General features: G+C 38.8%; 1 protein-coding gene across 1 annotated transcript in view; it reads left to right on the forward strand.

The window, feature by feature from the left end:
- Positions 1–24,002, forward strand: part of Myo10A (Myosin 10A) — a 105,367-nt gene that overhangs the window by 18,764 nt on the left and 62,601 nt on the right. The window contains exons 2-6 of the mRNA XM_065226386.1: positions 3,127–3,304; positions 8,341–9,434; positions 9,912–14,175; positions 16,720–16,939; positions 17,004–18,019. Of these exons, the coding sequence (XP_065082458.1) occupies positions 3,179–3,304; positions 8,341–9,434; positions 9,912–14,175; positions 16,720–16,939; positions 17,004–18,019 (6,720 nt within the window). The 5' untranslated portion in view covers positions 3,127–3,178. The remainder of the gene's footprint in view (positions 1–3,126; positions 3,305–8,340; positions 9,435–9,911; positions 14,176–16,719; positions 16,940–17,003; positions 18,020–24,002) is intronic.

Genomic DNA, 24,002 nt, shown 5'->3' on the forward strand with positions numbered 1-24,002 from the left:
TATAAATTTTCCACTTTTGACCAATTTCGCGGTAGTATCGATAAATTTTCGGATGAAAATTACTACTTGGCGCTACCGGCCCTTAGTGTCTAGTGTAAGTTGTGCAACGCCAGCGCCATCATGTGGTCAAAGAGGGTTTTTAAGTCGAAGTCGGCGTTGGTTGGGGCTTTAGTCGAATAGGAATCTTTATAGTAAGTTTTTACAGAAATTTAGTTTCTGTGCAACTACTCTGTCAGTCATTATCATTACCGATAATGGTAATGATAATGATTGAACCCAGGCTTGCTGGGTGAGATGTAATCACGCTTACCACTACACTACTGGCGCCGCTAAAAAATGCTGCTCTTTCAGAATTTTTTTATGTTTTGAACTACATTTAGCTTAAGATGATCAACTGTGCGAGTGGCATAATTCATCCAATCTACAATCCAAACTTCTTCATCTGGTGTTAAAACAGTCAACGGTCCAGGATTTTTATTACAATATTTACTCCGACCGTAGCACCACAGACAAACAGACGTAACTCTTCATTGTGTATCTTCGTTCACGCATTTAACTGTTGATTTGAACATTATCAGTTCCGCGAACTACTCGCCGCAGCGCTGGCATCGGATCACTTTGACGTTTCTATACATTCTATAGAACTTTTATGCAATATTCTTTGCGAGTTAGCGAGCAAGCTTATTTTCCGCGAGAAGCCAGAGAGATGTCGTTACTGAGGTCCTATGTTTTGAGATACTATGTTTTCAAGAACAACTTTTTCAAAGAGTTACGTCTGTTTGTCTGTGGTAGCACTGAAATTCCGTGTTTTGCAGCGTGCACTACAATATACATCGCCTTTGCGGAATATACATTCTTCTTTGGTGCTGTGCATATACCACGAGGACACTTTAGGGGAAGAGTCAAATCCATGGTCCATACAAATTCTAAAAAATTGCATGCATGATTGTCCACGCAGGGGGTGGACCAAAACCTCTCAAAAACTATCCACATGGACTGTGGACAGCACTTTACTGTTGAATTAATCTTAAACAAGACCACAGTAGAAGAATGTTGTAATGAGCGATAATTGGTATTCAACAAATTTGCAGTGTACTAAAAACCGTTCAATAAATTTTGACTCAGAAACAAGTAAAGGCATTGTAGCTTTCGACTATTTCTCAATTATCCTGGGCATAGAAAAGTACATCACACTCTGCCACACAATAATACTAATGCCAAAAAGGCACAGGCTTAGAAATCTTTCAATTAACAGCTGTGGTAGTGCTCAAAGAACAGTTGACAGCCGGCATGAAGTCGCAGTAGAGACGTGATAAAAAGCCATAAAAGAAGATGGCCTCTATGATAGTTGCTATTATAATTTTTGTTAAATAGTTTCGTTTAAATTTTATAATTAACTGCAGTCTATATTAAGAAGAGTTTCAGTTACATACAAAGGGTGGAACAAACAAGCGTGCACTTTAAAAAATAAAAATCGTTGATTTTCGAAGGTGTGTGTCTACTAAATCTCTTGCCATTTTTGTCTTTGGAAATTTGGATTCAGTTTTTAAGATGGCTACCAAACAAGAGAACCAGCTTTTTAAAATTCTGCAGGCGCATTCGTTATATTAACATCTTTCTTTGTGAAGCCCGTTGATATTTTTTTTAAGAAAACTATTTGGTCAGGCAGGTGATTTGCACTGGTGAGCACTATATGTCACATGGCATCATCATTCAGAATATTTACATGACCGAGTGTTTGAACAACTGTGTATTGTCTTTTATTAGAACCCATTGATACCCTAAGCTGCATTGGCCTTATATCGTGTCTTGTCATTGCGGTAAATTTACGAGAAAATTGTATGAAACCAACAACGTTGGAGTTGGAGCCAAAAACTAGAACCGGCCAAATTCATTATACTCAAGCATTTTTTAAATATTGAAAAATCATCAAGAGAAACCTCAAGAAGGATCCAGAATAAGTTGATAATGTGAGAAAAAAATCAAAAAAAAAATGGCATGCATTGTAAAATGACTTAATTTAACAATTCAATAAGGTTGTGCAAAACTAAATGGAAGGGGTCAACAATGAAGTTCATGAATTCGTATTTTGCAAAGCATAGAGCGAACTCAACAATTTCAAGGCTTCATGTAAAAGTTAGCTGCCAAAATAACCTATAATATATGATTAATTATTTACATTATTTTGCTACATTTAATTTTGTGTGATTTTTTTTGCTCGTTCCACCCTTTAAATCAAAGGCTCTGTAATATTTAAGCGTTATGTGCGTGACGGGGTAACCAGCTCCCATTTGAATAATATGGTGTAGAAAATTCTCACGCACATAAGGGTTCAATAAGTCTAACCCTTTTCCGAAGTGTAAGCCACCCCTAACTTCTAAATTTACTTTTATTGATTAACTCCAGTGTACATAATGAATGATATGTGTAATGATGAAAAGAATTGTCAATGCCTTTGAAGTAAAAGTATTTTTTATGACGGATTCTCATGTCAACAGATGCCAGAATTTGTGAAATTTCATAAACATATTCAATTCAACTTACGGCATACATAATGTATGCCATAATACCTTCGGAATTACATTTTCAACATAGGGACCATGACACTCTTGCTTCCCTCATAATTTTCAAAATGCTTGCCAGTAAAAGGAGTATTATTTACTCGTATTTGTTGCACGTTGGTTATAAAAAGCTTATTCCAATTTTTATATGTGCTGAGGAGCTCTGAACGATCTTATTTATGCATATAAACTACAAGTACTGAACATTTCGATATTCGATTGGATATCTTTCTGGTTAGACATTTTTCTCGACTTCCCTGGGCATAGAGTATCATTTTGCTTGCCACACAATATTCAAATTCATGCATTCACACTAAGATTATTTTACCGAAATCTGTGAAATTTTTCCGAAATGTTGGTTGGTATAGAAAGCTCTCAATTATCCCACCTAGTGCCGGTAAATAGAGGTGAGTACATGATCCCTGAAATGCTGTAGTATATTTCGAAGAAACTAATGAGCAATTACAACAATCAAGTACACCGATCAACTCAACCCTAATTTACAGAATCGTAATTTGTAGCCAAACAAATTGTAACTGACATTTTCATTCCTTTTCTATTTCAGAAATGAAACCCAACATACGTTAGCAAACAAAGCGAATTAAATCTCATCTGAAATGGACTGGTCTACTGGTGATTTGGTGTGGTTTGACCCTGGTCTTGGTCATCCACTACCAGGCGAAATACTCGAAGTGCATCGTGCCGCCCAAATAATCATCGTGCAAGCACTAATCAATGGAAAGGTAAGTAACTGGAGTACATATTTGGACGTTCTTCGTACCATAACGTGCATATCGCGTGTTAAAATCACCTTCACTATCTAATAATTGCCTACCTATGAACAGCGGTTAGTTGGACTGCACCTAGAAACGTTCCCCACCAAAAGTGTGCAACACGATGTTCATTTTTTACAATTATTTAATTTTTTTTTGCCGTCACACACTCGCTGTTAAAATCCTAAATGTATACGTTCAACAATTATAACGCACGGGTAGCTCCTACATGTATGCAACCGAAATATCATCATGTATAAAGCTTAACATCTAATCTAGAAAAAGATAACATCAACAGAGTGGCAGAAATTAAGCGAGATGATTTCATTCTACTCCGCGGCGACACATGACATAGGAGCAGGCATCAAAATTATCTGATAAATGGTGATAATATCATCTATCAGATAGAGGCCTATCACAGTGATAGGTTTCTATCTGAAAGATTCTCTCTCAGTCTATCATGATAGAACCCCTATCCCATCTTTGATACTATCATGATAGAAAAAATGATAGATAGACTCAATGATGGGATAGGACAGATAGAAACAATATCATTTCCTTTAGCTATCATGATATATGGTCAATCTGATAGTTGAATTATCACATGATAGAGATAGGGATTCTTTCTGTATCAATGATAGTTCGAAATAATATATTTTATAATGGACAACGGACAATTCACCTCCCAAATGGTCAAAATAAAAACATTCCAATCCGAATCAATATTTATATTTCGGACCGGGGACGAAGTGTAGATGCCGGAAATTGATTTCTGTCCTTACAGTATGGGTATATTAAGAACGAGGATGACGTCTAAATACCGGAAATCAATGTTCGCCATCATTTTTAAATCCAAGATGGTGGCTTCCGGTTACATTATAATTGTGAAATATTGTTGAATCAAATACCCTTCAATATGGGTATTTTTGGAATCATGGTGACGTATAGAGAACGGAAATCGATGTCCGACGCCATTTTGAAATCCAAGATGGCAGCTTCTGGTTACCCTAAATCTGGAAAACATTATCAAATACCCTTCAATATGTGTATTTTCAGAATCGTGGTTACGTCTCGAATCCGGAAATCGATGTCCGACGCCATTTTGAAATCCAATATGGCGGCTTCTGGTTATCCTAAAATCTGGAAAACATTATCAAATACCCTTCAATATGGGTATTTTTGGAATCGTGGTGACGTATAGAGACCGGAAATCGATGTCCGACGCCATTTTGAAATCCAAGATGGCGGCTTCTGGGTATCCTAAAATCTGGGAAACATTATCAAATACCCTTCGATATGGGTATTTTCAGAATCGTGGTTACGTCTCGAATCCGGAAATCGATGTCCGACGCCATTTTGAAATCCAAGATGTGCGGCTTCTGGTTATCCTAAAATCTGGAAAACATTATCAAATACCCTTCAATATGGGTATTTTTGGAATCGTGGTGACGTATTGAGACCGGATATCGATGTCCGACGCCATTTTGAAATCCAAGATGGCGGCTTCTGGTTATAATAAAATCTGGGAAACATTATCAAATACTCTTCAATATGGGTATTTTCAGAATCGTGGTATAAAATAGAAGACGAAATCATGAATCATTGTTACGATTTCATGGGATGGCAAGTTTTTTTCATTTCATGATTTTTTATTCATGAAAATGGAATCGGATTTGTTTCCGTGTGAGACTGACATATACGAGCGTCAATTTTGAAATAAAATTGAGTCATAATAGACGCAAAATTCAGCTCAATCAAACGTAATTTCAAACTTTTCAGTCTTGAAGCACTTAATTTTACATGTCATGTTTGTTTACGTCTCATCCTTTATGTCAAAGATGGATTCCGTCACGTGTAAGAATAGGTATTTCTAAGTGAGTAGTTTGTAGTTGCGAACAAGTTGAATTGGATCGTTCTGGGTGTAAATCTGTAATTCTAATTTTATCAATTTTTCAGCAAGAATGTCGTACACAATTGAAAAATTTATTTTTTTCTTCACAATCTCTTCCATGCCTGCTAAGGCTACTAAGATCATAAAAGAGCATAAAAAGTATTAAGAATCAAGGTGCAGTGTTGTATGTCTAACAAAATACTAACAGTTTGAGGCTCTTTATCAAATGCAACGGTACATATCGAAAGGTAAATAAATTTGAATAAAAATAATTTAGAATTCATCTGTAGTAGAAATTTTACATTGGTCTAAAAATCTGTTCGAAAAATAGAATTAAAGTGCGGTTTGTGCTTAGTAGGCCAAAATTACATCAATTGCATTTTTCTAGCATGAATTTGCATAGTTTTTTTTAACTATTTGTTGCATAATTAATTTAAGAAAGTTTTGACACTCAATCCATCTGGATTAAAATAACATACAAGTTACAAGTCCTCGTCCTCCCAGTGCTGGAAAGTTCATTTAAAAAAAGGTATTTCGCAGTTCTGCAGAGAATCATTTCACTGAAGAACTCGAAAATCACGATCGAAATGAGATACGCCTTTTGTCTTCTATTTCATACAAGTACTCATAGTCTAGTGGTCAAAGTATGGGTTTAATAATTTCAAGGTTCTTGGTTCGAATCCAGTCTGATGTTTTATTTTATTCTTTTTACATTTTTTGGTTAAAAGTTAAACCCATGAATTTAGTTCATGATTTCAACTCGGATGATTCATGATTTTGGGAATGTTTGCTGCGTTACGGAAAAGTTGCTCATGATATCATGAATATTATTCATGGTGTATTTTCATAACATGAAAACACGCTGTGTGCATGAAATCATGAGTCATTTTTCTCATTTCGGAGATCGGATTTTTTCCAGTGCAGATCACCTAAATTTACATTAATTTTTCTAAGTGTGTAGGCAATTGTATAAAACATCTTCAAAAGGCTATTGATACTTCTCAAATCTTGGAATAGTGACACACATACTATAATGATGCCAAAGAATATTTTTTGGTTTGCTTTTCATTGTTAACTTTTAAAATATAAACATAAATAATCTAAGATTTTTTTTTTTACAATTCATTTTTACTGATCAGGAAAGAAAAGATTAGATGAATTCTCATTTGGTTTGAAGTGTTTTGCGGATCTTGTTCCGGCCATATCCCCGGCCATGATACCTTTTATATTATGGTTATTGCGTAAAATTTGGTTCATTGGCTGCCGAGAAACACAACTTAAAAAAAAAACTCACCAACACATACACAGCGTCTTGAACATAAAGACAAAAACAAAAAACATTAAGAAACACAAGAACAAAAAGTTTGCCTATAGTAATTCCTATATTAACTTCAAATGTTTTGTGCACAGTTAATTTTCGACTAAATGAGTTTAAATTTTGGGAGGATGGACAGGACCTGATTGAAAACCATCTGACCGGCAGCCACTGAACCGAATTGGACGCCGCTTAATGAAAGGTATTATAGTCTCATATTGATTATATTTGGAATCGGTCAACTGGCTACGGAGATATGGCCGGGACATGTTCTGGTTTGTATGAGCCATGTGACTAAATCCGTTCTGAAACGAATAAAACCTATAATGTGACAAATCAAATGACATGAGAATTCAAAAACCAGTTTAATGGTAGTCATTGTTGCAGAGCTTGCTCATCTTTTGAGTTCGCTTTTTCGTTTCCCCGTTCGAAGAAAACAACTAGTGGAAATGTCGGTGGAAATAATGCTGACGATTAGATTCAGCTTAGTAGCTAGTAGTTCAATGCCCTCCATGGAAGAAATTGTGAATTTGGTGATATCGCTGGACGTGGATTCCACTCAGATGGTCGCTACATATCGCATAGCGGAGGAAAAATCTATATTCATATTCATTCTACATTTCCTCGAACAGGGGAACATATTCTAGCAAGGAAACAAAAATGTGTGCTTCATTTGTAAGACGGAGAAGCATCTGACGAATTCCTGCCCCAAACGGTATGTTAGAAAGTAGCTTGTACAACAATGAACGGAAGAAGAAAAACAACAACAGAATTAAAAAGAGTGCAATACCAAAGTTGTGACTGGAGGTGAATATGCAAACGAGGAAGTGGTTGAGGCATTGGAGGAAGAGATAGTGGTGATGGTTGTGACATCCCCGGATGCTGAGAAGAACAGTGGAGAGAAAGCAAGCGCTGCTGAGAAACAGAAGCCGTCGGTTTTAAAGTAAAGAATGGACGAAGTGGAGAGTAAGTGGCAAATACAATTGGAAGAAGCAAGAGAGTTAAAGGCATGGATGAAACAATGTCCCTAATTAATATTTTATTGTAATTGTAAAATTATTTAATGGTTCTCGGTTCTGTGGAGTCATTTTCGACAATTGAGCCTAACAAATAAACTAGTTGGGGAAAAAAGTTCAATGGTAGTCATTTGAACTGCCTAGGATCACACTGGTCACATCCGGCATGTTTCGGTACCTCCGAAGAAGTGGCCATCTGACTGTGGTCAAAACCTATTATGTGATACCTCAAATTACACGATAATTCTAAAATCAGTTCATTTGGAGTGCCCAAGACCACGCTGGTCACATCCGGCCATGTTCTGGGATACCCCGGTCACTGGGGTCAAAATCCTTCATGCGATACCTCAAATCACATGAGAGTTCATATATCACTTTTCCCGGAATTTCTATTGGAGAAAAGGGTCAGCACTCAGCATAGGTGGATTAATTCGGGTTTATTTTATTTGTTTTCGCCAATGTTAAGGTGTTTCTTGAAGAGTCCAACATTGGTCGTCATGATGGCTGATATGCCCTATCACTTTAAGATTTCTAATACACTAATCACGGACACTGTTTCGACAACGTTCATGAAATTAGAAATCCCTGTTTTTATTTAGGCAATAAGACAAAAACGATAAAAATCAGAAAATTTATAAATTAAAAATTATAAAGAAAGAGAGAAGAATTAGTAATTTCCATTTAATTCCACTACCATAATGGCTTATCCTTGACAGATATGCATATTTCGTTTACAAAGTTCAGACTTCTTCACTATATTTATTTTGGTTTTGTATCGTTACAGCCTCAGACATTCACACTTGGTCCTGGCGAAGGAAATCTTCGTCCCAGACAAGACCTAGGAAAAACTGGAGTAGAGGACATGACCCAACTGGAAGACCTTCATGAAGCATCATTACTGTGGAATCTGAAGCTACGCTATGACAATGGACTGGTATACACATACGCTGGAAGTATACTGATAGCAGTGAACCCTTACAAAATGTTCGCAGACGCATATGGTATCGAAATGGCGAAAATGTATTCAGGAAAACCACTGGGAACATTACCACCTCATCTATTCGCCATTGGTTCCGCTGCACATGCTGCTTTGCCTTCTCCGCAAGTGGTGGTCATTTCTGGCGAATCTGGATCTGGAAAAACGGAATCAACCAAACTCGTAATGCAATACTTAGCGGCGGTAGTTCCAGGAGGTGGATCTGCGTCTACTGTTATAACGGAACAAATTTTAGAAGCAGCACCATTATTAGAAGCGTTTGGTAACGCAAGAACTGCTAGAAATGACAACAGTTCAAGATTTGGAAAATACTTGGAGGTATTTTTCAAATCTGGAGCTATTATAGGCGCAAAAATCACACAGTACTTGCTGGAGAAATCTAGAATTGTTACACAGGCACCAGGAGAGCGCAATTATCACGTTTTCTACGAATTACTTGGAGGACTATCAGAATCTGACCGTACTAAATATGGCCTTCTTGAGGCAGATAAATATTTCTACCTGAACCAGGGAGGCTCGGACTGTTCTTCGGGTCGCGTTGATTGGGCTTCATTGCAAGGTGCGATGCAAGTACTTGGAGTATCGGAGAATGAGCGAGAGGGTATTGTAAACGTTCTTGCTTCCGTGTTGCATCTAGGAAATGTTTACTTCCATCGAAGACAACTGAGACATGGACAGGAAGGTGTAGAAGTTGGATCAGATGCTGAAATTAAATGGGCCGCACATCTACTTCAAATTCCTTCGGAGGGAATCTTACGATCATTAACATCGAGAATTACTGAGACGCGATCAGAGCGACTGTACACACCATTGAGTATAGATCAGGCGCTGGACGCTAGAGATGCTTTGGCCAAAGCATTGTATTCGGGATTATTCAATTGGTATGTACTTTGTGGATTTTTGTTTAATTTTTTTTTTGTTATCAGTAATCCTGTTTTTGGTCACGGTTGATTAACATCGCAGTCTTTTAAAACACGTTCCAGAGATAAGAGAGATGATACTATTATGATCACTTCAATTCACATAGAATGTAAAATCAATAGAGTAAACGCTCGTATTGTTGCCGAGCGTTAGAAACGTTAGGTTCCTATAATTGCTAATGGAGTCTCCATAGTAGTACCGCAACTATAGGAGCGTTTACCCTAATGTAAATAAACATATTTTTTATCTTCCGACGTGTTTCGTAGATCGACATCCTTATTATTGATATGATGAAAAAAATTATTTTCTTAGTACTGTTATATCTACACGTTACGTTCAATGGCTGTATTTAAAAAATAGTTTACATACCTACCTGTAATTGAAATCTTAAAACCTAATGTTACGGAAAATTTATAATCAACAATCGATAATTTCAGGTTGGTGCTGCGGATAAATTCCATTGTGCATAAAGGGGGCACTCACGATGCTCATCGAATTTCCATACTTGACATCTTTGGATTTGAGGACTTGGCAGAGAACTCTTTCGAGCAATTGTGCATCAATTATGCCAATGAAAGCTTACAGCTGTATTTCAATAAGCATGTTTTCAAGTTAGAACAAGCTGAGTATGCAAAAGAGCGGCTAGAATGGTCGGCTCTAGAGTGGGAAGATAATCTCCCTGTTATTCATTTGCTGGCAAAGAAACCTGTCGGAATATTTCATCTTCTAGATGATGAATCAAATTTTCCCAGAGCAAATGATATAAGTTTTCTAGAAAAATGTCACTACAACCACGCGTTGAACGAGCTATACTCTAGACCAAGGATTGGTGCCCAGGAATTCGGAATAACACATTACGCTGGTCAAGTCTGGTATTGCGTTGAAGGTTTTCTCGAGAAAAACCGTGACGCATTACGAATGGACGTCGTGGAACTTTTAAGCTCGAGCACAGAGCCTTTGGTTGGTGAAATGACCAAACAGTTGAGAGCCCAACGAGATATAGGAAAGACCTTACCAAGGGGTATTAACGGGCGATTCGTAACTATGAAGCCCAGAACCCCTACCGTCGCAGCGAGATTTTCCGACTCGTTACAACAACTATTACAATCAATGGCCAAATGTAACCCATGGTTTGTAAGATGTGTGAAGCCTAATAATGATAAACAAGCACTTCGTATGGACATGCCGTGTGTTCTTCAGCAATTGAGATATTTGGGAATGCTCGATACAATTAAGATACGGCAACGGGGATACCCAGTTCGTTTGCGATTCCAGCACTTCGTAGAGCGATATAGACATATGTTGAAAACTCCGCTGCCGAGGGGTACTCCTTATCGTGAACTCTGTCGTTTTGTTCTTGATTCCCTACCTGGTACCAATACGGAAGGTCCAGATTTTCAACTCGGTGCGACACGAGTATTCTTGAGAGAAGCCCTCCATAGAACCTTGGAAGCCAGTCGTTCAGAAAGACTTAGATTAGCCGCAGTGACAATACAGAAAAGTGTTCGCGGAATGCTTTCAAGGAAACGAATTCAACGTCAAAATCGAGGAGCTGTTACCATTCAGAAAGTATGGCGTGGATATAGGGAGAGGAAAAACTACGTTTTTCTGAAGAGAGGTGTTATAAAAGCACAAGCTCTATACCGTGGACGGGTTCAGAGGGCTCGTTATGCCAAGTTGAAGGTTGAAATGAAACGTCGCCGTGACGCAGAACGTCTACAGAAAGAACGTGTTGCCCAGAATCTGGCCAAAGAACAGGTTGAGCGAAACACTTCCGCATTGTTGGATATACCGGCTGAGCTGGTGTTTATATTCTCTAAATCTGAAAACTGGTCCGGTCTCCAAAATGACCGGCATTTAGTCAAGGTTGTGGGAACAGTTCCAGGTCCACCAACCGCATCCGACTTACCTCCAGATCTTGATCAGTTTGCATTTGGAAAGTTTAGTTCCGTGTATTGTAATGGAATGAAAATTTCCTCTAGACGCGACGTAATATCGACGCCATTTTTATCTAGAGCTGCCGCTCGTGATCAAGATTTTAAAGACGCAATTGCAATTTTTAAACTTATTTTAAGATGGACATCAGATTCGACCATTGATCAGAACAAGGAAAAAATTATGGCCGATTATATAGTGCACAAAGGACTATCTTCTAGAGGCCTGAGAGACGAAATACTCGTTCAAATTTGCAACCAAGTTTACAGGGCGGATGAAGCATCAGCCGACAAGCTATGGTTGTTGATGTCTCATTGTCTATCTGCCTTTCAACCAGGGTCCGCGTTCAACAAGTATTTGATCAAATTTATCGTAGACAATGCACCGTTTAACACCAAGGAGCAACTACTCAAGAAATTGTTAAGAAACGATACAGGAACCCAGGCCAATCCGTGTCGCCTGTTCCCGCCTTCGTGGCTGGAATGGAGAGCATCGGCAAGACTTGCTGATACAGCACTGGGACTTGTACTTCCAGACGGTATCATGCAAACCGTTGCAGTGGATTCATGGACAACTTGTGAAGAAGCTGCTGCTTTGGCTATTTCATCACTAGGTATTCCAAACCTAGGTTGGACTGTCGTAATTGATGACAGCGGTTTGATAACTGACTCATGTGGTTTAGATTATGTGCTAGATTTGGTGTCAGAAAAAGAACTTTGTCCAGCGTTTCCTGCAGTTCGCAGTGATTTACTGAGATGTGGGAGCAGAAATCCCCAACCTCCTGCAATTGAACCTGAAATGAGTCCTAAGCGACCTCAAGTACCACCACCGGAGCCACCGTCTTCGAAACGTATGTCTGATGTTCAATTATTGCCAGCATCACATGAATCTCACGTAAGTGAAGGCAAGGCAGATGGAGATGAAATAAGACCCGAATACACTAGGCACATGGAAGCTGTAACTAGAAAAAGTTCACATGATGCAATTTCAAGAAGCAAAATTCTCAATGACCGTTACTTTGAATCTGAAAAGTCCAGATCCAGATCACTCGACGATTTATTGGCTGCTGATTCTAATGAGATTATTCCAATAAATGATCCAGTGCCAATGGTTCTGACAATGGGCGAGCACCGACAAAGTGATCGCTATCGTTCAAGTGATGGAATCACACCACTAAAAGAGCCACAACCAAGGTATGTCAAGTCTCAGTATGCCGGAAAACGATCAGCTGGTTCACATTCAAGCAAGTATGTCGATCGTTCAGAGATGAGTATTCGATCGTCTGCTATGTCAGATACTAGTGAAGCACCATCCCTTGCAAGCCACGTTAGACGTGTACGCGTACCGTCACAGGCTTCAGACGTTGATCAATTTTTAGACGATTTGTTCAGCCCTGTTCTTGATGGATCTTTGGATGAATTATCAGATGCAAGATCACTAGCTGCCAGTATCAGGGGAACAAAAAAGAATGCAAAGCCAAATACCGAACCGCAAACAACCATTCAAGACTATGTTGATGCAGTCGTAAATTCGGTTCAGATGAGTAACTCTCTATCAAATCTTCAAAATAAAAACATGATCAGTAACATTATCAAAGGAGGAGGAACGGCTCATCAAACGAAAAATAACGTATCTAATGGATTTTCTCCAAATTCATCAAACTTCAATTCAACGCCTATTGCTCCGATTACACCAATTAATTCAAACTCTCTTTTGATGATGAGCTCGGTGAGCCCTGAAGTAGTGGTACCCGTTTTCAATATACCACCGGGGGTTGAAGGATCAGCTTATCAGCAGCAAGTTCAAAGAGCTTTTTTGCAATCAGCGATGGCGCAGAACATTCAAATTCAACAACAGTTAATGGCCCAAAACCAAGCATTACAGACATTACTGACCCAACAGGATGGACCAAAATCCCCTCCGATTCACAACATGTCCCCGAAACAAAATCCATCTTTGTCGCCTTCGACACCGCAGTCGTCTAATCGTAAAACCAGCGTTAAGGCTAGATCGGATTCAACGACAGCGTCGATGTCTGACCTATTGCGAAACCGAAAAGATTCTTCATCGTCAAATTTAATTCCGCCTCCTCCACCACCTCCGCTGCCGCCGCCATTAGAAATGAAAGATCCTCTCGAAGTGCGTCCTTTTCTAGATCCGTACGGTAGAGCCAAAACAGTGCGAATTGGAAAATGGAGATGGCCACCGCCACAAGATGGATCCGCTGGAGAAAGTGAAGAAAATTTTATGCATTTTAAAATGCGTCACAGTAACCGCAAAACAACGCCTCAGTCACAAGTTAATAGTAACGTGGAGTCTCCCATTGGATCTCCAAATGGTGTCGAGTGGGACGAATTTGAAATAGATCTTCAAATATCAAGCAGCTCAAACAATCAGAATCAGTTAACTGATCAAAATCAAAAAGCTAATCAAGCAAATCGCGTAGCTAAACGAAGTTTTGACATTGGTGCGGATAGACCTTCACCAAGCAGTGTGGGAAAACTAAAATTGAGCAACGAAATGAGACAACGACTAGAACAAGTCACTGCTGGACATTCCGTACGATCAACTAGCACTCGCTCAGATAGAACGGAACGGATACCAGCAAAACTAGAGGACACCCGTAGAATGATTCTTGAGCAACAATTGGGTGGCATCATGTCAATGCAGCATGCATCGAACGCGCAAGCTGATATACCATCTGTCAAAACACAGGTTCAAAGAATGGAAGCAAGCAAAAGACCTCCGCCTACATCTTGGCCAACGGTAAGTGTAAATGACACGTATCCCTCTTGTATCCTTCTTTCTACGAGCGATAATGGTGAATACTAAAGTTAGTTTTCTAAAGATTTTTTTATAACCACGACGATTATTAAACCGTTGTGAATCACGTGGTGTCAAAAGTTGTGGTTTTCCTTAACCGGTGCGGCTTATGACGGTTTTTTTTTTTACGTTCTAATGTAATCGTCAAAATGGTTGTTGAACGTTTACCTGTTCATTAATAATTCAGATTTGTTTCATACTTATTCTTCGTGTATGGCTGTTATGCTTCCTGGTCATCTAAATCTAATCGAAAGTGGAATCATTATAGATATGGTTTCTATTTTTATCTAGGGTACGTGCACTTGCGTTGGTACTAGAGCTTTCCTGGTACAATACAAGTTTTCCTAATTTTTTGGTGCAAGCTTAAAGTTGGGGTCAGTAGACACACTTGTTCCCCTGTTTTAAATCTCAGCGCAAAATCAAAACTAGAAGCGTTTATTTTTGCATTGGCTTACAGGGACATACCTTATGTAGCTTTTATCAAAGCCTCAAAGTGATACATAAATTCTAGAAAGTACGTTTTTTCATCTGTACCGTGAAGGTACCATATTCTGCGTAGCTAAGGCAGTTTGTATAATTCAAATGCTAGTTTGAACATTTTAAATTAGCTTTTAAAAATATAATATCAGTAAAATGTACTGCTACAAACCCCTTCAAATGTTACAATTAAAGGGTATCCAAAAATTGTAAAAAAAAAACATGTTGTACACCGATCTAACTCTGCGCTCTCTCTTGCGTATGTTCCCAACTATGCGCAATTTTGTTCCGAGTTATGCGCCGCTAAAAAGTAACAATACATTTTGAAATAATTCTATTTTTTAGGAACACAAAAAAAAGCGATTAGCCATTTCTATGATCTATTTGATGATCCTGTCTTCTTTCTGTTCAATCAAAACTGTTAGCCTTCCCGGGCGCTTCCTAGAAGTGTACTTTCTGGGACTCCCGTACTTTTGCGATGCGACAAATAATGAAGCCGGTTCTGACAATATCCATGGTCAGAACCATTTGGTCATGGTTTCACCGCTTAGTTTTCCGATTTTGCTTGCAGGGACTCAATTGAGAACATAAACAAAAAAAATCGGTGCTTAATTCTGCGCAATAGTTTTGAAAAATAAATTTAAGTAGCAACTGTTTTGGCTATAACACGACTAAAACTAATTTATCTTACCAGTTACGGAAAATGTTTCATAATTAATGGTAAACAATTGGTTTTCACTTTGATATTTATTGAACACATTAGTTATATCACAGACAAACAGACATAACCCTCGCAAGTTGTTCATCGAACAAGCATTTAACGGACAATTTAAAAGTATCGTAGTTGGTAGTATCGCCACCTGTGGCGCGCATAGTCAATTCCCTTGCGTTTGACGTTCACACACTACCGCCATCTGTTCAGCGTAGTGCCCACCATAGTGTACTCTACAGAAGGCGGTAATGTTTTAGCGAAGATGTTTTACAGTGAGAAATATTCAATGTGTTATGTCTGTTTGTCTGTGGCTATATTTTAGAGCATAATGACATAGTATTTACCCCACAATACTCTGAAGAAAAATATTTTTTTTACGTTTAATATTGACACAAAGAATAAGGATGATATGCGCAGAATTAGAGACACTTTCACGCTTGGGGGCGACTTGATTTGCCTTTTATTATATGTCTTCCAATATTGATTTGTATGGAGACTAGGAGCAAATCGATACGGGCTAGAGTGCAACCCACAATTAATAAAAAAAAAAAAACATTTTCATTTCGCGTGAAACTGTGTATAAATGGTGTTCATTTGAAGCATGAAAGAAACTTCTGTACGAAATAAAGACATGAAAGAATGCATAAATAGAACCATACACAGAAACAAGATCCATTGGCAAAAATACTATATTGATGGTTTAAATTAAATACTCCCACCAATAGATTTGTGCAGAAATGAAATTCATTTAATTTGACTAATTTTTCTATCAAAACTACTATACCGTTTGAGTCAGCATAGTAGTTTTGACAGAATGGTAGTAAATTTGATTATATTTATAGTCAACTATACTGAAATCATGGTAGATTTAACGGTATTAAGCGTAGTTAAACTGAAAATAAGTGTTTTCTGCAAAATAGTATTCCTAACTATTATATTTGTTTCAGTGTAGTAAAAGACGATCATCATGGCTACTAAGATTGATTTTTGATAGTCTCGATGGTGACCTAAGTGGAGTTGACTGTTGATAAAAATTTGGATTGTCAGGTCTCTTCAAATGCTTGTCGATAATTAAATCTTATAATGGCTCTAATGTGAGGCATAAGCTATAATTTGTCAGATATTGTTTGCAGAACCGTAATTCAAAGATGGCCTGGGTTTAGCGTACCACCATTTTAGCTGATGTATTGAAGAGATTGTATATTAAAAGGAGTGAACTGAAGTTTTTCATTGATTATCAATTCAATTCTTTAAGCGTAGAATGGTCAAAACGTGTAATTTTAATATAATCCATACAGGTTTTACCACCAGCTCCAGCTGGACCGGCACCACCACCACCAATAAGACCACCCAACACAACACCTCCTGCTCCACCTCCACCTCAAATGCAATCCTTGTTGCAAGAAGTACCATCTTTTGTCCAACGACAGGAACGAGACACCTTTGGTGCTAAGGATCCATTTAACGACTCGTGGAGCCGAGCCGAGGCAGCCAAATTGGAACTCGTGTATGAAGCAAGTATGTGTTAACTTTTATAGTTAATGTGGTGATTTTTGTACATTTCCAACTTTGTTTTAAACAGGCTTTAAGAAAGAAGTAGTATCACAACGCGAACGTTCTCGATCCCGATCCAGATCTCGTGATCGAGAAAACTTCTCTGAATCTGTGTGGGATCGCTCTGAGGTTGAAGGACCGTCATCAACTACAAGTGATCGGGATAATAAAGAACGTGAAAAACGCGACCGAAATTATGAAATGACTCAAATTCAACGGGAAAAAGAAAGTACTAAAGTTTACCAGCCAGCTCAGCCAAAAGATAAAATAAAATCGACAAACAATAATAGTCGTCACTCAGTAGCAACATTTAAAACTCACATGGTTCAAAAAAGTGTGCAAGAGAGAGAGCGTAAGACATCTTCAACTACCATATCATCGATAAACAATGACCATATCAATGACTCGGATTTATCTGTACACGATCCACCTGCACCAGTGATGCCTTCACCTGCACCTCCATCACTGAAAGCTCCTGCAGCTGCTTGTCTAACCTATAACAAGGTTACTTGGAAACTGCGTGTAAGGAAGGAAGTATTCCGTCCGAGTGAATCAGTGTCCGCTCCGGCAGCGCTTGATCTAATATTTTCACAAATTACATCTGATGTACTAGGGTTAACACCTTGCCTTCGAATTAACCCTCAAGAAAAACGTGCTGCGATGAATTTGCTCAACAGTCATGGCGTAACCAGTGAGAACATGTCGAGTCAAGTTAGAGCAATAGTAAAACGGCATTTGTTGGACATGGCACGAGGCTGGCCTCTGTACTTTTCGCGAATGTTCATACTTAACGGATCACCCTCCATTCCGGGGGGAACCTTGCTGGCTGTATCACATGTAGGAGTTTATTTGGCAAGAAAAGAACAAGATTATATATCCGTACAAAAAACGATGCCTTTCTCCGAAATTCAAAGTGTTACAACATTACCACGGCCTTCAACTTTCCAGTTAACAATGAAGAACGGTAATCGTATCGTTCTTCACGCTCCCAAAGCAACCGCTATACAAAGCATGATACACTCTTTCTTGGTGGAATATCGACAGGTAGGTGGTTTATTAATTCGCACAAAAATAATAAAATGTATCATATTATCCAATACAATAATAGCCATAACCTTTTTATTTTTAATACCATACATTCATGAGATGTTATCTATTACATATTGCCAACCAGTTGAGCTAGTTGTTGAGCATTTCAAATTTAATGTTTTTAAAAAAATTCTTCCTATTCGTAAGGGGCGCTAACTACTTCAAATTTAAAGATTTTTACCAATTTTTAAGAATATTTTTTTATTCCTGTACATTTTAACTATTTTGATCAATTTTTACCTGCACATGTTTACCCAAGGTGCAAGCCAATTCAAAATTTACATATTTTTCATTTTTTTTCCGCAAGTAGTCTACCAGGGGCGCAAGCAACAACATTCAACATTTGTGTGTATGTGTGTATTCAATCTAACCCCCACTGGCCGGCAGTGGAATTATGGAAGAAATTTGCTTACAACAATCCTTGATGTAATAATTTAAAGCAAGTTTAGTCCGGGAGTTAGAAAGCGATAGCTCTACTGCAGATTCAGCAACCCATTTCAGAATGCCTGGTAATTCACGTCCATTCCGAGGTTACTTTCACATACAATAAGCCCCGCATGTAAACACTACCGTTATCATATGAATAATGGTACTGCAAACACACTTCCAGATTTCGAAATGTGATGTTTCGAAATCTGGCGCGTATTTAGTAATATATGGAAATATGCATTTATGATTGATTATAAATTAGATGGATCCCACCAAATTCTGCCTCCGAAAAAGGACCGGTTTGTTCACTCGCGGTAATCGAAAAAATCTTCCGCGTTGTTTTTACAACCCAACACGACATTTTGAATCACATTCGAAGTTTTTCATTTGCACCGAATTTTTGCTCGACACCGAATTTTTGCTCGACACCTCTGAACTTGTCTACCTCTTGTCATTTCAAATTTACCTGAATAAGTATATCGGACGCTAGTTATTTCAAATTTAATATTTTTTAAACTTTTCTTCGAACTTGTTAATTGGAGGCGCAAGTGTTCGAGGGGACTGACTTGGGTGTAGTGTATTTTTAATATTTAACATTTGCGATGAAATTTTTTTTCTCATTGGATTGCTGTATTTTACCTATTTTGTAATTTTTTTTCGGTTTGCAGCTAAGTAGTCGCCGACTACTAGAGACTACCCACAACCACAGCACTGGTATTATGTCAATTTTCAGTGTATAAATGTAAACAATTGTATAACATCATTGTAATGTAATTTGTGTTAACTCTAGTGTTGTGAACCTAAATACATATACTGAAGAACTTAAATGTGTGTGGAATTTACTCCAATTTCACCCCAACCCGAAAGATGTTCTAGACCGGACCTGGAATCGAACCCGTCTCGTTGAACTTGCTTGTTAGCATGAAATCTTGACAATGATTCATGATTTCTTGATTTCATGATGGAATTTCATTAATTCATAATGCAGCGGAATCATGACCACTACAAGCGTTACACGTACCTTTCAAACCGTGCACATAAAACACACTACATAGGTAGCTCATTTACGCCTTTTGCCTTCCAAGCAAATGCATATCTATAGTAAATCACAGACAAACAGACATAACACATTGAATATTTCTCAATGTAAAACATCGTCGCTAAAACATTATCGCCATCTATTGAGTACACTGTGGTGGGTAGTACACTGAACAGATGGCGGTAGTGTGTAAACGTAAAACGCAAGGAAATTGACTATGCGCGCCACAGGTGGCGATACTACCAACTACGATACTTTTAAATTGACCGTTAAATGCTTGTTCGATGAACAACTTGCGACTGTTATGTCTGTTTGTCTGTGAGTAAATTATGTTCCTAATATATCAATTATGTACTTTAAAAGAAAAACAAATTTCAAGAACTGAATGAAAATTTATTAACAAATGAGCAATTGGTGTGTACAACCATAGAGGTAACTCTAAGACCAGAAGGTCCCGAAGAAACGTGCTCAACTTTTTGGCTCAGCTCTGGTACTCTCTTTGGTCCCAAGATCCCAAGCACCCCTCGAAACATATGAAAATCCGAGGGGGACGACTCTATCTACGATGCAGGAAATATTGTGTTTTGCTGTGGCTAGCTGTGCGTACGCTGAGTAGATAGAAAGAAGATTTATCACGATTTTGAAGATTTCCTGCAAAAAGATGATGCGCGATGCAAGTAGATGCGAGAAACGCTTGTATGAAAAAAAATTTCGTTTCGAGATTCGCAATGTGACCCCAGAGCCACAAACGAAGTGACAGACGGAGCGGCTCGAAAACTTTGGTGACTAACCTGCTATTGCAATTTTTCAGTGTACCACATGGCAACACCACTACTACTGTATTGTACCACATGGCAACACTACTACTGGATTGAACTAGCATTTTCACCAAATGTACTAGAATGTTTTGGTTCTATCTCTTTCACTCAAAACTGAAATGCATAAAAAAATGACAAAATGATACACTCTTTGCACACTGTCAAAGAATCATTGTACACAAAATCAACTTTGTGCAAAACCAAAACAAAAATACTATCCCATCCGGTGAATGATGGCACAAGCTTCTAAGAAAATTCTATTACAGCGAACCACATTATTTTAATTGATTTCTTCGCCAGTTAGTCGTCTGTCACTTCGTTTGTGCCAGAGCTCCGTATATGTGTAGGTTACACTCCATTGAATGATAGCACGCGTTTCTCAAATGAGAATGATCCATGCCTTCGTCAAATTACTAAGCAACTGACATCACCCATTCGAAGGAGGTCCCCTTTGATAGCGAATAGCTGCTTTTCTCATTTTCATCAAAAATGTTCAATTGATTTTGAGAATTAACAGCACTGCTAACAGGTAACAGGTAGAGGCATGCTACGATATGTGGTTTTAGGTAGCATGCTAAAGAATTTCGAGTATCCGTTTCCTTGATCTCTTTTAAGCAATGTTGATGGATTATGTTTAAATATTTCTAAACTTTCTGCTACATCTAGTTTCCAAGACAATGGATACCTGCTGATTTTTAGTACCTATTGATTAATATATAACTCGTAGATAAAAGATGGAATTTTCAGTGGTGTTGAGTACTTGGCACTGATAAAGTCTGCAAGTAGTAGACGAAATACGCGTATCTGTCAAAAGATAAGCAATTATAACGGAGTTAAAAGGAAATAAACCAACACACTCAAAGCTCTTCATTGAATGTGTGGTTTAAATATTGTATCGGTACAAATTTGGATTTTATAATATTTTTGTTTTTCGCATAAATAAATGCTCGGTTAAGATGATCAAAAATAACACTTTAGCATTAGCATTAGCATCGAACAAGTTGCACAATATCGTAGGTGGTACGAATTCAAAACTATCAAGAGCAAGACGGATATCTATTACTGGACAGATAGTAAGTAGGAAATAATTACTCTCTCCAAGATAAAGACATATTCCGCTCCAACAGTTAAGGATTGTCCTGGCCACGTCCTTACAACTGGTAGGGATAGCAAAGGTATGTTAGTCCAACATTTACTTAAGAGAGATGCAGAGAACTCTACGACCCCTTATAAATGTCTCGGGAATTTAGGAATTATGTTAGCAGGGAAGGTAAGCCATAGCATACACCAAGTCAATGTTGCTGGCAAATGTAGATTTTTTTAAATAAATGTTGAAATTGCTGTCCAGAGCGTCTGCTGGAAGATAAGGTTGCTGAAATAAAATGAAAATATAACATTGTGAACTCACCATCGTTGTCACACCCGTAGCACAAAACCTCTATGTTTCAACTTGAATCATATTCATCTTCTTCTTTCACTTCACCCTGGTGTGAGCACATTACTACTTTCTAGCTGGTCTTCTCGCCATTTTCGCAGCAGCGCTGAAATATCCCCCAGCGGTTTTCCTGGCTTCGGCCATATGGTGTAGGTGGCCAGGTCATTGGGTCATGCTGTGGGAAAAGTCCCTCCACGATGACTTTCAGCTTATTGGGGCACATTTCACCATCGTGACTCGGTAAGCGTTGCCCCAAGGGTTGGCATCGGCATCGCGGCACAGCTCCTTGAAACTGTTTGACTTGCTCAGTGTATGTGTGTGTGTTTTTTTTAGTAAGGTTTAGGAAAGCTTCAAGAAGCCTGGCCTGTTCTGTAGTTGGCACGGTGTGGTATCCACTAGTTGCCTAGTGCAGCTCCACTAAAACCCAATCCTTGCTCTCTCCTCTGCCTAGATCCCCCCGGGACCACTGTGAAGTGACTACCTCGGGGGGTGGCTGTGATCATGCACTTGTCGCACTTGTCGCTGGCGTTGCTAGATCGCTGATCTTCTCTTCATTTACGCTGCAGCTCCGACATAATCTGCGTGACTGCCCTGCTGACGGCATTCCAAGTGCCCTCCTCTCGACACATTTCATCGACGACATTCTCCAAGTTTAGGACGGGCATCTCCCTTCGTACTGTCTCGAACCTTGGACAGTCGAAGACCACATGCTCCGGCGTTTCATCGACGTTGCCACACTCCGGATAGAGAGGTGACGCTGCGTGTCCGAACCGATACAGGTATTTCCTGAAGCAGCCGTGGCGTTCGGTGGAAATTGACTTCTCCGTGTTTTCTGTTCACCCAGGTCGAAAGAATCGGTATTAGCAACAATCAATACGAAACTAACGATTTTAAATTGGCTCACCACTTGACTAGCCTATTGGTCCCAAGCAAACGATTAACGCACCCTATTCTAGTCGAAATTCTAGTACTACGCAATGTTTGTTTTGATTCGCTATGAAAGTTTGACAGATAAAATGAGGGGTTATTGGTTTTTCCTATGTTTCGAGGGGTGAATCGATTAGCTTGGGACCGAAGAGAGTACCAGAGCTGAGCCAAAAAGTTGAGCACGTTATTTCGGGACCTTCTAGTCTTACACAGCAAAAAAAGTTGTTGAATATTACATCGAAACTGCTGCAACCAGGTCAATCCATCGATTGTGTAATATCACATTGTACGATGTACATCGATTTTGCGAACAAAATTACATCCATTGATGTAATATTGTATCTGCTTTTTGCTATTACATCATTATTTCATACATCAGCTTGATTTACGTTGATCGATATTACATTTTTTTTTTGCTGTGTAGAGTTACCTCTATGGTATTAGTCTATGTGTCCATCTACCGTTCTCCACCGTGTTCCACTCCTATTGCCACTTAGCCAATGACTCCAGTCTCACAACTTTCCGTACTCTTCCGGCTTCTCTCCGCCTGTATCACTCGCTGTCCTCCGCCAGAGAGATGCCGATAGGGATCATTCCGGCGATAACGCATATTGCTTCCGACGAGATGGTTCTGTACGCACTCACGACTCGCATGGCCATGAGCCGGAACGTAGTGCTCAGTTTCCTTTGGTTCTGCTTCGTTTCCAGCGCTGCAACCCAGGCTGGACCTCCATATCTCAGTATTGACGACGACACACAGGCCAGAAGACGGCTCTTGCTATTGTTTGGACCAGCGTTGTTCGGCATTATTCTAGCTATCGCGTTGATGGCCTTCGAAGTCTTCTCACAGGCATATTCGACGTGGCTGTTGAAGATTAGTCGGTCATTGATCATTCCTCCCAGGTATCCTGTGGCAGAAACGTCACCCACGAACATTTTGCTTGAAGCCAAAGTTTTTGGTTCTTTAGCTCGATTATCTGCCAATCTAAGACAGCTGATGCAAACATTGCGAAATAATGCTCCGTCCACATAGAACTTTGATTTGTTGCACGGCAAAATAATCGTGATAAATGGTCCAAACGCGCGTAAATGTAGGAATTAAACATTTCTTTTTCTCTTAATTTTTAATTTAGGCAAGCTAATCATGACAAATTCAAGTTTCATTAATGATTATTCGCATAAGATTTTTTAAAGCATACGTGTCATCAATGCACATATAAACATAGCATAAAAACTGTAGGCTACAGTGCTGACACCACCAATGGTGGTGGCTTCAGCAAACCTCCTTCT

This window comes from Ochlerotatus camptorhynchus, unplaced genomic scaffold (genome assembly GCF_037179485.1).
Source record: "Ochlerotatus camptorhynchus isolate MF236.1 unplaced genomic scaffold, CSIRO-AGI_Acam_v1.1 ptg000250l, whole genome shotgun sequence".
Lineage (NCBI taxonomy): Eukaryota > Metazoa > Arthropoda > Insecta > Diptera > Culicidae > Ochlerotatus > Ochlerotatus camptorhynchus.